The sequence below is a fragment of the Hemiscyllium ocellatum genome, chromosome 9, assembly GCF_020745735.1.
Source record: "Hemiscyllium ocellatum isolate sHemOce1 chromosome 9, sHemOce1.pat.X.cur, whole genome shotgun sequence".
Lineage (NCBI taxonomy): Eukaryota > Metazoa > Chordata > Chondrichthyes > Orectolobiformes > Hemiscylliidae > Hemiscyllium > Hemiscyllium ocellatum.
This window is the reverse complement of record NC_083409.1, coordinates 95,844,798-95,858,699: the sequence shown is the minus strand read 5'-3', so window position 1 is coordinate 95,858,699 and position 13,902 is coordinate 95,844,798. Positions and strand designations below refer to the sequence as shown.

The 13,902-nt window shown below is 43.4% G+C and overlaps 1 protein-coding gene across 2 annotated transcripts in view; it reads right to left on the bottom strand.

Annotated features, from left to right (window-relative positions):
- Positions 1–13,902, bottom strand: part of bcar3 (BCAR3 adaptor protein, NSP family member) — a 178,659-nt gene that overhangs the window by 92,081 nt on the left and 72,676 nt on the right. Inside the window, exons 1-2 of one of the 2 annotated variants that reach the window (XM_060830584.1) lie at positions 8,197–8,413; positions 2,352–2,676 (exon numbers count right to left, since the gene is read on the bottom strand). In XM_060830584.1, the coding sequence (XP_060686567.1) occupies positions 2,352–2,668 (317 nt within the window). In that variant the 5' untranslated portion in view covers positions 2,669–2,676; positions 8,197–8,413. Of the gene's footprint in view, positions 1–2,351; positions 2,677–8,196; positions 8,414–13,902 lie in introns of those variants that run through there. The other variant, XM_060830583.1, reaches the window with a different exon arrangement.

Sequence of the window (13,902 nt, the reverse complement as noted above, 5' to 3'; positions counted from 1 at the left end):
ACCTTCCCTCCACCATAATGTCAGAAGTGGAGATGTTTGCCGAGAGTTGCACAATGTTTAGCACCATTACGACTCTTCAGATATCAAAGCAGTCCATATTCAAATACAGCAAGATCTGGATAGTATCCAAGTTTGGGCTGACAAATAGAAAGTAACATCTGTGCCACACAATGACAATATCCAATAAGAGACAATCTAACGACAGACACTTGACATTCAATAACATTATCATTACAGAATCCCCTACTATCAACATCCTGAGGGTTACCATTGACCAGAAAATAAACTGGCCTCACCACATAAACACAAGTGCAAGTCAGAGGCTAGGAATATCCCAGTGAGTAATACACTTCATGACTCCTCAGAGCTTGTCCAACATCTACAGGGCACAAATCAGGAGTGAAATGGAATACTCCCCACTTGCTGGATGGATACAGCTCCAACAACACTCAATATGCTTGACACCATACAGGTCAAAGCAGTCTGCTTGATTGGTACCACATCCACTCCTCCTATCACTGCCACTCACTGTGTACTAATTACAAGATGCACTGCAGAAATTCACCAAAGATCCCCAGACACTTCCACCGAGAAGGCCAAGAACAGCAGGTGCATGTGAACTTCATCACCGGCAAGTTCCCCTCCAAGCCAGTCACCAACCTGACTTGGAAAAATGTCACCTTTTACATCATGGTCACTGAATCAAAATCCTGGAATTCCCTCCCGAAGGGCATTGTGGGTCAACCTACAGCAGGTGGACTGCAGCGGTTCACAAAGGCATCTCACCTCCACCTTCTCAAGGGTAACTTTTTATGGACAATAAATGCTGGACCAGCCAATGATGCCTACATCCCACAAGTGAATAAGAAAACTCATCCTCCTATTCATCTGAATTTGATGATCCTTTCATTTTCAATATTTCACACTTTCTTGGGTCAGTGTTTATACTGACTGGACTCCACTGGGGAAAAGTTATATAGAAGAAGTGTCCCTAATGATTTTATCAAGAGGTCATACTCTTGATTGCAATTAGCTCCAATCCCTCCACAAGACTATTTAATGCCTGCCAGTCAAACATGGTTGAATTATACAGTTGAGAAATCTTCATTAACATTTACCATGGAATACAAAACGCAGTCAGAGGGCTCTTGTGGTGCAGTGATAGTGTCACTATCTCTGAGCCAGGAGCCCCAAGGTCATGTCTCACTTGCTCCAGAGGTGTGTAATGACATCTCTAGGATGGATAATATCTACAAACCATAATGATGCGTGACTGAGAAACAAGCAAATTGATCCTGTGTCTTTCTCATTTTATTAAAATAAATTTCTGTCATTGTAAGCTGGGAATTCAGGATAAGTAGTTAAGAACAGTTCATACAGTCATAGTCATGGATGGTCCAACTCGTCCATGCTGACCAGATATCCCAACACAATCTAGTCCCACCTGCCAGCACCCGGCCCATATCCCTCCAAACCCTTCCTATTCATATACCCATCCAAATGCCTCTTAAATGTTGCAATTGTACCAGCCTCCACCACTCCCTCATTCCATAAACGTACCACCCTCTGTGTGAAAACGTTGCCCCTTAGGTCTCTTTTATATCTTTCCTCTCTCACCCTAAACCTATGCCTTCTCGTTCTGAACTCCCTCATCCCAGGGAAGAGACTTTGAATATTTATCCTATCCATGCCCCTCATGATTTTTTAAACCTCTTTAAGGTCACCCCTCAGCTTCCAACGCTCCAGGGAAAACAGCCCCAGCCTATTCAGCCTCTCCCAAAAGAGACAGAGACGGCAGGATCAGAGCAGAGGGACTCAGATTAGATTTCACTGGGATAGACCCTATCTTTAGCCATCTTGCCAAGTACTGAAGGTGCCAGAGATTGTGTTAAACTGAGAGACCCTTCTTCCCATCACATATGTGTTTCAAAAGCCAAGTCAGTTGTGCCCATCTTATTCCTTCAAGGAATGCAGTTCGCTGCAGCCCAATACCAAGGGCAGAAAGACTAGTGATTATTTTCTTTCTTTGACCAGCTAGGTTTTAAATTCTTGAAGAACCTCAGCTTGGTGTTTAATAGTCTCTGCCCTGATAAGAAATGCACACACTCTCATGGCTAACCTAATCATGAACAGTTGATGCACAGATTGGCAAAACCACTGTTCATATATCGCGTTAATGAACTAGGCTCCACAGGCATCTCAGGGTTGGTGGATTATAGCATGTGAGGTCAGGATTAAATGTTTACAGGCTTCTTCAGTCAGAAATGCCGATTGGCACCTTTCTCAGCCACACTCTGACATCCTCAACCCACCCCTTGTGTAGTGACTAAGAAAATGACAAAACCACTCACCCGGAATGGAATTCTGTGACCTCTTGTAATGGGTGCTCTTCAATTATCTCATAAAACAATGATGTTTTGTGCAATTGAGTTGGCAAAGGCTGTGGCTGGTTTCCTATGGGACTGTACGTGCCATCGGGTATCACAGACACCGTCCCATTTTTTTTTCTCGGCAGTGTGCCATGAATGGAAATACCCTGGAGTGAGCCAGAAAGCTGACCAGTGAGACTGCCTTTGATATTGAGCATGTCCATCGATGACTGGAGCGAGCTCTTACGGCTGGTTTGGATCTTACGAGGTAAACTTGCATAGTTTCCTGCAGCCATCATCTTCAGCTCTGCATTTAGAAAGACAAGCAGACACTATTAACAAATCAGGCAGCAGTTAATCATTACACAAAAGAAACCATTAAGACTTCATGCCAATTAGAGTCCATTAGCGACAGCTAACAGAAATGATTAACAGCTCACTCTACAAATGACAATTTCTGAAAGGCTTGGCATCACCTCACGTACTCTACGCTTCTATTAATAAAGTTCAGGACTTTGTATGCTTTATTAACCGCATTCTCCAACTATCCTAACACTTTCAATGAATAACCATATATACACGCAGGTCACTCTGCTCCTGCACCGTCTTTACAATCCCTATATCTTATATTGTCTGTCCATATTCTTCTGACCAAAATGCATCACCTCACACTATTCCGCATTGATCTTCTTCTGCTACATATCCATTCTCTCCTTCACTCACACTTCCAAGACACAAGGCACTTCAGGGCTTCTCAAACATAACATCAACCCCAGCCAACCGAAACCAGGTTGCCAGCCAAACAGTCCATTTGCTTTCATGTTGGTTTGGAAAAGTGATGGGCCAGATGCTGGGTGACCAATAGTGGGACAGCCTGGGATATGTTGGGTGACCAGTGATGGGAGCGCCTGGGATATGTTGGGTGACCAGTGATGGGAGAGTCTGGGATATGTTGGGTGACCAGTGATGGGAGCGCCTGGGATATGTTGGGTGACCAGTGATGGGAGAGTCTGGGATATGTTGGGTGACCAGTGATGGGAGAGTCTGGGATATGTTGGGTGACCAGTGGTGGAGAATATAGTTGGGGGAATAGAACAATGACCCCTCCATTCAGGGGGTTCTCACTGCGACAGACAAGGTGTGCATAGATGGTGCTGCAAATTCCAAGGCAATTAATACATGGTGAATGTGGTTGGCCATACCCACACAGTCACTGAGCTTCTAATTGGAACCCACTTCCTCATAACACTTTCAATGTTACCCACAACAGCAGCTGTTCAAGAAGACAGGCCACCATCTTCTTCTCAAGGGGCAATTAACAATGGACAAGAAGGCCGGACTTTCCAACAACACCCACATCCCATGGATTAAGAAATAAAAGATAACAGTACAGCAGTCACTGTTCTCAGCTGACTGTTTTCCTCCATCATCATTTAATCTTCACCCACCAGCAACAAATATTTATGCAAGAGCTTTGAGAATATGAACGCTGTGTTAATATTCCTGGCAACTGTACTAAATGATTCTTTTTCAGGTTTTCTACCAGTGGGCTGATCAACTGTGAAAGCAGCACAGTTAAACCTGGCACAACAAATCTCCTAGTTTTCAGCATTTACTGTGGGTGTAAGAACTCTATGACTTTAGTTTCATTATTTCGATGGTCGGGAAGCTACTGGAGTCCTGAGCAGATTGTTGTTGATAATAAATCACTTGCCTTAGTAATCTGGAATGAGATGCACTGCTAACTTTCCTTCTGCTACACAAGTGGATGTAGAGACAGAAGTAGACTATTCAACCCTTGAGTATATTTGCCTTCAATTAGAACATTTACTTTTTAACTCCATTTTTCTGCCTGACAAAAAATTTATTATCCATTTCAATTTTTAAGTGTTCATTTGACCCCCAGCCCAACAGTTCTTCTGGAGGAGAGATCATTCAGCGCAGAGTTCAATAGTGCTGGCAACTCAAGCGCAGGCCAGAGTGAAACCTTATTGGATTGCAAGGCTTGGTAGTCCCTCAGATAGTGGGCGGGCACACCCAAAGTAATCATAAAGTCATAGAGCATGTGAACAGAGCCTTTGGTCCAACTTGGTGTCGGTGGTGGGCAAGTTGTTGGAGGGAATCCTGAGGGACAGAAGGTACATGTATTTGGAAAGGCAAGGACTGATTAGGGATAGTCAACATAGCTTTGTGCATGGGAAATCATGTCTCACAAACTTGATTGAGTTTTTTGAAGAAGTAATAAAGAGGATTGATGAGGACAGAGCAGTAGACATGATCTATATGGACTTCAATAAGGCATTTGACAAGGTTCCCCATGGGAGACTGGTTAGCAAGGTTAGATCTCACGGAATACAGGGAGAACTAGCCATTTGGATACAGAACTTTTTGTCATTTATGTAAATGATTTGGATGTGAGCATAAAAGATATAGTTAGTAAGTTTGCTGATGACATCAAAATTGGAGGTGTAGTGGACTGCGAAGAAGGTTACCTCAGATTACAACGGGATCTTGATCAGATGGGCTAATGGGCTGAGGAGTGGTAGATGGAGTTTAATTCAGATAAATGTGAGGTGCTGCATTTTGGGAAAGCAAATCTGATCAGGACTTATGCATTTAATGGTAAGGTCCTAGGGAGTGTTGCTGAACAAAGAGACCTTGGGAGTGCAGATTCATAGCTCCTTGTTAGATAGGATAGTGAAGAAGGCGTTTAGTATGCTTCCCTTTATTGGTCAGAGTATTGAGTACCGGAGTTGGGAGGTCATGTTGCAGCTGTACAGGAAATTGGTTAGGCTACTGTTAAAACATTGCATGCAATTCTAATCTCCTTCCTATTGGAAAGATGTTGTGAAAATTGAAAGGGTTCAGAAAAGATTGACAAGGGTGTTGCCAGGGTTGGAGGATTTGAGCTACAGGGAGAGATCGAATAGGCTGGGGCTGTTTTCCATGAAGTTTCGGATGCTGAGGGGTGACCTTTTAGAGGTTTATAAAATTATGAGGGGCATGGATAAATAGACAAAGTCTTTTCCCTGGAGTCCAGAACTAGAGGGCATAGAATTCGAGTGAGGGGGAAAAGATATAAAAGAGACCTAAGGGGCAACTTCTTCATGCAGAGGGTGCTACGTGTATGGAATGAACTGCCAGAGGAAGTGGTGGAGGCTGGTACAATTGCAACACTTAAAACACATCTGGATGAGTATAGGAATAAGAAGGGTTTGGAGGTATATGGGCCAGATGCTGGCAGGTGGGACTAGATTGGGTTGGGATACTAGTTGGCATGGACGGGTTGGACCAAAGGGTCTGTTTCCATGCTGTACATCTCTATAACTCTAGTCCATGCCGACCACGTTCCCAAACTAAACTAGTCCCACTTGCCTGCATTTGGCCCATACCCCTCCAAGAAGAAGAAAGTGAGGACTGAAGAAGGGTTATGTCCGAAACATTGACTTTCTTGCTCCTCAGATGCTGCTTGACCTGCTGTGCTTTTGCCAGCGTCACACTTTATCAACTTACCCCCATCCCATATCCCTCCAAATCTTTCCTATTTATGAACTTATCCAAATGTATTTCAAACATCGTAACTGCACCAGCATTCACCATTTTCTCTAGCAGTTCATTCCACACACGAACCACTCTCTGTGTAAAAAAATTGCCTCTCGTGTACTTTTTAAAACTTCCTCCTCTCACCTTAAAATATATGCCCCCTCATTTTGAACTTCTCCACACCGGGTAAAAGACCCTTACTATTCACCTTACCTATGCCTCTCATGATTTTATAAACCTCAATAAGGTTACCCCTCAACCTCCCACGCTCATTGCAAAAGGTCGCAGCCTATCTTTGTAGCTCTAATCCCCTCCACTCCCAGCAACATTCTGTAAATCTTTTCTGGACCCTCTCTAATTTAATAATCTCTGTCCTAGAGCAGAGCGACCATTACCGCACCCAGTACTCCAGAAGAAGCCTCACCAATGTCCTGTACAACCTCAACATGAACTGCCAGAGAAAATGGTGAATGCTGGTACAGTTACAATGTTTAAAATACTTTTGGATAAGTTCATAAATAGGAATGCCTGCTTAACCACTCTGTCTACATGTGACACAAATTTCCAAGAATTACGTACCTGAACCCCAAAGTCTCTCTGTTACTTTAGCAAATTTGAACTCATTGCTTTGTTGACTGCATAAGGAGCCTTGCATGTATTGGTTAGAATGTTGCTACATTGCAACTTCCCCAGAGTTGACACCATTACATCCTGCTTCATTCCAGAGGCTGTGCTTCAAGGATTTGTGATTCTGATTCTCAGATAATGGAAAGGTTGTGACAGCAGGGAGCAGGTCATACATACTCTGACCTTAACCATCAAGAAAGCAGCTTCTATCCTTTTGAGAAATTAAAAATCAAAACAGAATCATTTTGGGTCCACTTCACATTGAGAACTAAACTGCATTTCTGGAATCTGTCTTTTGGATACATTAACTAATCACCTGCGTCTTTCCAAGCTTTAAAACAATTAGCCACAGATCATGAGCTTATATTTAGAGAAGCAGCTTACAACATTCAGTCACACCACATTTGCATCTCGCTTGCTACCCTGATCAACATTAGGAAGAGGTTCACACTTGATTTTTTTTCTGGCTGCTATTTAAAGTTCTAGAACAGATTTTTATCATTACAGATGGGAAATAGACCAAAGCTCCTCCAGAGCTATAAAGTGAATCACAGTTAAGCTTCATCGAAAGTGGGAGACAAATTGCCACCATTTTATAAGCTCAAGACAAACTTCAGACTCTAGAGCACTTCAACCCACACAAAGAACTGTTACAAAAAGGCAATTCATTCTGCGCTGAACAATGTTGAGTGGAACAATGTTTTCTATAGTGTCACACTGCAACCTACGCTGCTGCTGGCTTAACCGGAGAAAAACCTCTCCCAAAGTCTGAGCCTTCCAACAAATGCTTTTATTTCTCAAATCAACCACTTCCAGAAGGTTTCTGCAGGTTACAGTGTGTATTCGACAATGTTTTAAATATCACCCAGTCTCCTGGCAACAATCCATCAGACATCAGGTCTGCTTCCCCAGCCCCTGAAAGAAAACACGAAGTGAAAAGCTTAAAGAGAATTAATCTTCATCAATGGGGCAGCACAGTCGACTTCAGTCCAGGGATCCCCTCAACTATGTGTCCGAGAGGTTCCCAGCACTACTGTCCAGGGCAGTGTCGCACTGACATTAAAAGTGAGACACCGGGCACACAAGAGCGTTTTATAAAAAGGTTAAGCAGTTTGCACTGACAGAAAATCAAATCCTGGCCCTTTGAACATGAGACAATCATTTAGCCAGCCGCATTCACAAGGCCATGGATGCAGGACATTAACATGAACTATGACCTTCACCAGGATAAAGGATGTGGGTGACAATTATCACCAGAGGGTGCCTCACATTAAGTCACTGACAATCACTTTTATCTTTTACTTGAATGATAATGTGGGAACAAAAATACCGGACACGATTTTAAAATGTTTCAATGCTCTTATAAATTAAATGATTAAATAATGGTCACATCAACGTATGTGCTGAAATAGAGCAATTATGGAGCACTATACCAAAAGCAGCAGTCAAAATGAAAATATTTGTGCTTTAAAGTAGCAACTTTTAAGCTACCATCTCTCAACAGCTCACAGCGCCTGCACAACGTGCTTTAAATTAACTATACAATTAACTATCAAAAGAGAAAACAGATGGGTTCTTCAGTGGCAAAGACATTGTGGGACATAAAGTTAACAGGAGCTTTCAACAGCAGCTAACTTGAGAGCCAATACTGACCTACCTCCAATAAATGATGACAGCTTTTTTTCTCAATGGAATTCCGCACACTGATTCCAGTGTTTTTCACACAACTAAAGCTGTGTCTGCACAGCAAGATGAGCCTGAGGCTCTCTGCCAGATTACACATCAAAGCACTGAAGAATTACTTATGGAGTTCTGTTTCCTTTTTTCCTAAAGCTCCCTCGCCATCCGTCCATCTCTCTCCTTCCCTCCCTCTCCAGAATCACAGATCCAAAGTTGCTGCTGCTGCCGGTGCAGAGAGCAAACTTCCAAGAGGCAGGGCTCTGACGTCTGAACTACTGTTGAATTCCCAGCCACACCCCAGTGTGGGCACTGAGGAACCCAGTCAGAGCTGAGCGTCTGACCAGCAATCACTATAAACCCATTAGCTTGTCAGTGAACTTGCTTAAACCGGGCCGCACTATTCCACGAGCAATTAGGTCCCTGCCTGGTTTGATAAAAGCAATAAAGATTGGCCTCTTGGAAGCCACAGGAAGGCTTTAGAAGTGCCATTCCCCTCACCTTCCTCTATCCACACCCTTTTTGAAAGGCACCATAATGAAATGAACATATAAAATCTAATTAACTGAAAAAGACCTGTGGGGAAAGCAGGAGGGAGTAAATGGCACAGACTGTATTGCTTTACAGAGCGCTGGCATGCATTTAACAGACTGAATGTCCTCCTGTGCCCTTTCGGAAGGATGTTGTAAAACCTGAAAGGGTTCAGAAAAGAATTGCAAGGATGTTGCCAGGGTTGGAGGATTTGAGCTATAGGGAGAGGTTGAATACACTGGGGCTGTTTCCCCTGGAGCGTCGGAAGCTGAGGGGTGACCGTATAGAGGTTTATAAAATCATGAAGGGCATAGATAGGGTATATAGACAAAGTCTTTTCTCTGGGGTGGGGGAGTCCAGGACGAGAGGGTATAGGTTTAGGGTGAGAGGGGAAAGAATATAAAAGAGAACTAAGGGGCAACTTTTTCAAGTGAAGTTGGTGCATGTATGGAATGGACTGCCAGAGGAAGTGGTGGACGCTAGTACAATTGCAATATTTAAAATACATCTGGCTGGGTATATGAATAGGAAGGGTTTGGAGGGATATGGGCCGGGTGCTGGTAGGTGGGACTAGATTGGGTTGGGATATCTGGTCAGCACAGACGAGTTGGACTGAAGGGTCTGTTTCTGTGCTATACAACTCTATGACTCTATGACTCCATTACACAATATCAACTGGATCTGCATTGTCAAGGAACATTATTCCCCATTGCCTTTTGTATTTTGTCTTAGAAAGAAAAAGGCACGCTGAAATCGCTCCCAAATGCTGCTTTTACAACTTTTTAATGAATGAGAACATTTTGAAAAAAAAGTAAGGAACACTGAACTGACAATACAAACCAATGATATACAGGTAATATTGTTCGGGATCATCAAATGATGAAGCAGAGTTCAAGGCTAATCAGCCCATCAATTCAGCATGATTACCCACTCTCTTTAATGGACATTCCTGCTTCCTGAAGGCTTGCTATTGTGGGAGCATTGCCAAGTGAACTGGTGAGTCATGCAGGCCAGGAAAATCCCATGGTCAATTGCCAATCTGGGTCGGGTTCAACTATCTGAGTTAAAGCAGCAGTTACTACTTTCTTATGGGCCTTTGGGTCATACAGACAGACAGACAGGAAAATTGGCCAGAGTTCAGACTCCTTTCTGCTACTCGGTAACCGTGACTGATCACTAGACTTCGGGGAGGCCTCTTGCATGGTGATTTGGTAGTGTCTCTATCCCTGGACCGTGAGGCACCGAGTGAAGTCCTACCTGTTCCAGAGTGTGTAATCACATCTCTGAACAGGTGGATTAGAAAAATAGGTTAAAAACTTTGGGCAAGACAAAATTGGACTTAACTTGGATGGTTCCCATTGCAACAATGGCCCCTGACACCAGGACCTTGAAATTGAGTTCCTGTCCATAGTCAGAGATTCAAAGTTATTGCTGCAGTTTTATGAGCTTTCAACACGCAATGTGTATACTCATGGCTCAGTATATCACCAACTCTGTCACCATCAGTCAGGTGATCAAACTAGTTCAATGGACATTTACAGGAGGGCATGCCAGGAGCAGTACCAGGTCTCTGCAAAAGTGAGGTGCCAACCTGATGAAGCTACAACACAGGATTGCATGTATACTAACCACAGGAAGTAGAGTACGACAGTCAGAGATAAATGATACCCAGAAGCAACAGCTCAGGTCAAAGCACTGCATTCTTCCACGTCCATTCGTGAATAAGAGTGGACAATTTAACAACTAACAGGAGGAGAAGCGTTCCCTAACATTCGCATTCTCAAGAATGGGGAGCCCAACACTTCTGCACGACAGTGAGCCCAAGCATTTGTAACCATCTTCAGTCAGAAGTGTCAAGTAATAATTCATTTTGGACTCCTCCTGAGATCCCAATCATTACAAACACCAGTCATCAGCCACATCAATTCATTCAACACAATGTCAAGAAATGGCTGAAGACCCTGGAGACTACAAAGCTATGAGCCTGTCAATATTCTGTTTGTAATACTGAAGACGATTTTCTAGAACAAGCCGCACCCCTAACGAAGGTGCTCTGCTGCAGCTACAACACTGGCACCTACCCAGGAATGAAGAAAATTGTCCACAAAAGTAGGTCAAATCCAACCTGGCCACTTACTATCCCATTGGTCTACTCTAAATCATTAGTAAAGCTACGGAAGGTGCCATTAACAGTGATACCTACTCAAAAATAACTTGCTCACTGATGTTCAGTTTGGGTTCTGCCAGGGGATCTTGGATCTTGAAATAATTATAATATGGCTTTTTTTATTCACTCGTGGGACATGGACATCACTAGCTGGCTAGCGTTTATTGCTTATCCTTAGTTGCACTTGAGACGGTGGTGGTAACCTGCCTTCTTGAAGTACTGTGGTCCACGAATGTAGATATATGCACAGTGCCCTTAGGGAGGGAATTCCAGAATTTTGACCCAATTCCAGTGATGGACTGTCAATATATTTCCAAGTCAGGATAGTGAGTGGCTTGGAGGGGAACTTGTAGTTGGTGGTCTTCCCATGTATCTGCTGCCCTTGTCCTTCGAGGTGGAAGTGGTCCCGGGTTTATAAAGAGCTGTCTAAGGGTCTTTGGTGAATTTCTTCAATGCATCTCGTAGATGGTACACACTGCTGCTACTGCGTGCAAGGGTTGGAGGGAGTGGATATTTGTGGATATCGTGCAAATCAACCAGGATGCTTTGTGCTGGATTGTTGAGTGTTCTTGAGTGTTGTAGGAGCTGCAAGTGGGGAGAATTCTATCACACTCCTGACGTGCCCTGTGAATGGTGGACAAGCTTTGGGAAGTCAGGAAGTGAATTATTCGCTGCAGTATTCCGAACCTTTGACTTTCTCATGTAGTCACTTTGTTTATGTGGCAGGTTCAATTTAGTTTGTGGTCGATGGCAACTCCCAGGATGTTCGTACTGGGGAATTCAGTGATGGTAAAACCAGTGAATGTTAAGGGTCAGTGGTTAAATTGTCTCTTATTGGAGATGTTCACTGCCTGTCATTTGTGTGGTGTGAATGGTGCTTGTCACTTGTCAACTCAAGGCTGAATATTATCTAGATCTTGCTGCATTTGAACAAGGATTGCTTCAGTATGGTCCAAACATATATAGAATTCCAGAGATAAGTGAGTGAGTGACTTATGAGATATCACAGCAGCATTTCACTGGATGTGGCATTAAGGGGACCTGGCAAAATTGCAGGCAAAGAGAAAATCCTCTACTTGTTGGAGTCATATATGGCACATACATTTTAGTTCCAGTCCATTGCCTCATGAGTTCCATAGGGTAGACATTTTCGAATTAAACTTTTCAGTGATGTTATTACTGAAACCCCTGGCCAGAGATATGAACCCCAGCTCCTCAGGGTTATGTTCAGTATTCAAACATTTTGAGCTGCTGCATCATAAGGACAGAACTGGTGATGATTGCACAACGTTCAGCATCACTCGCAATTCCTCAGATACTGAAGCCATTCATGTCCGAATCCCGCAAGGTTTAGACAATATTCAGGCTCGGGCTAATTAAGTGGTATGTAACTTTGTGTCCCATTTTGTGCCTTGCAATGACCAATTCCAACAAGTGAGAACCCAACTCTTGATATGCAAAGATATATCATTGCTCAATACCCCCAACATTAACCTCTTGGAAGTTATCATTGACCATAAGCCTAACTGGATTATATCAATACTTTACCTACAAGAGCAGGTGAAAGGCAAGGAATCCTGCGTGAGTAACTCAACTCATGACCTCTCAAAACTTGTCCATGTGGCTCAAGTCAAGACTGTGATGGAATACTCTCCACTTGCCTGGTTGAATGCTTCTCTAACAACACTCAAGAAATTCAACACTATTCAGAAGAAAAGAGCTAATTTGATTGGAACCCTATCCACAAGCTTCATCATTCATCTCTGATGAGCGAGTTGAAAATGTGTTGCTGGTTAAAGCACAGCAGGTCAGGCAGCATCCAAGGAATAGGAAATTCGACGTTTCGGGCATAAGCCCTTCATCAGGAATCCTGATGAAGGGCTTATGCCCGAAACATCGAATTTCCTATTCCTTGGATGCTGCCTGACCTGCTGTGCTTTAACCAGCAACACATTTTCAACTGTAATCTCCAGCATCTGCAGACCTCACTTTTTACTCTGATGAGCGAGTGCCATGTACAAGATGCATAGCTCAGTGGTTCTTGCACTTTATAAATAGATGACTGGCAACAAAAACTGGGAATTTATGCTGAACCTTTGGAAAGCTCTAATTAGGCCACAACTAAAGTGTGACATTTAGTTCTTGTCAGTGCTCTTTAGGAAGGATTTGAAGATTCTTGAAAGTATCCACAATGGTTCCAAGGATGGTTGACTTTAGTGACAAAGTTAGGGTTATTTTTATTTGGTCACAGGATGAGGCTGTTGTTGGGTGGGCCAGCATTTATTGCCCATCCCAGAGGGCAGTTAAGTGTCAACCACATTGCTGTGGGTCTGGAGTCACATGTAGGCCAGACCAGGTAAGGATGGCAGATTTCCTTCCCTAAAGGACATTATTAAAAGAGGACAGTTTTTACAACAATCAACAGTGATTACTATAGACCAGCTCTTTATTCCAGATTTTCTTCAATTTAAATTTCACCACCAGGCACATTGGGATGCAAACCCAGCTGCGAGAACATTTAAAATGAAAACAGAAAATAGTGGAGAAACTCAACAGGTCTGGCAGCACCTGTAGAGCTAAAGACAGAGTTAATGTTTCAAGTCCAGTGACTCTTTGACAGAATGGGATGTCTCCTCTCCCTTCTTGGCATTCCACAGGGACTGTTCCCTCCAGGATACCTTTGTCCACCTCTCCTCCATTCCCAACACCTCTTCACATCCCTACGGCACCTTCCCATGCAATCAGGGAAGGTGCAACACCTGTCTGTCTACATCCTCCCTCCTAACTATCCAAGACCCCACACACACCCACCCAGAGATTTACCTGTACTTCACTCAATCTAGTCTACTGTGTTCACTGCTCAGAATGTGGAGATGAAACGTAGAATGGCTGACTTTGCCGAACACCTACACTTTGTCCATGAAAACATCTCCTGTTACCTGCCATTTCAACACACCGCCGGGTTCCCTGGTCAACATCTTTGTCTCA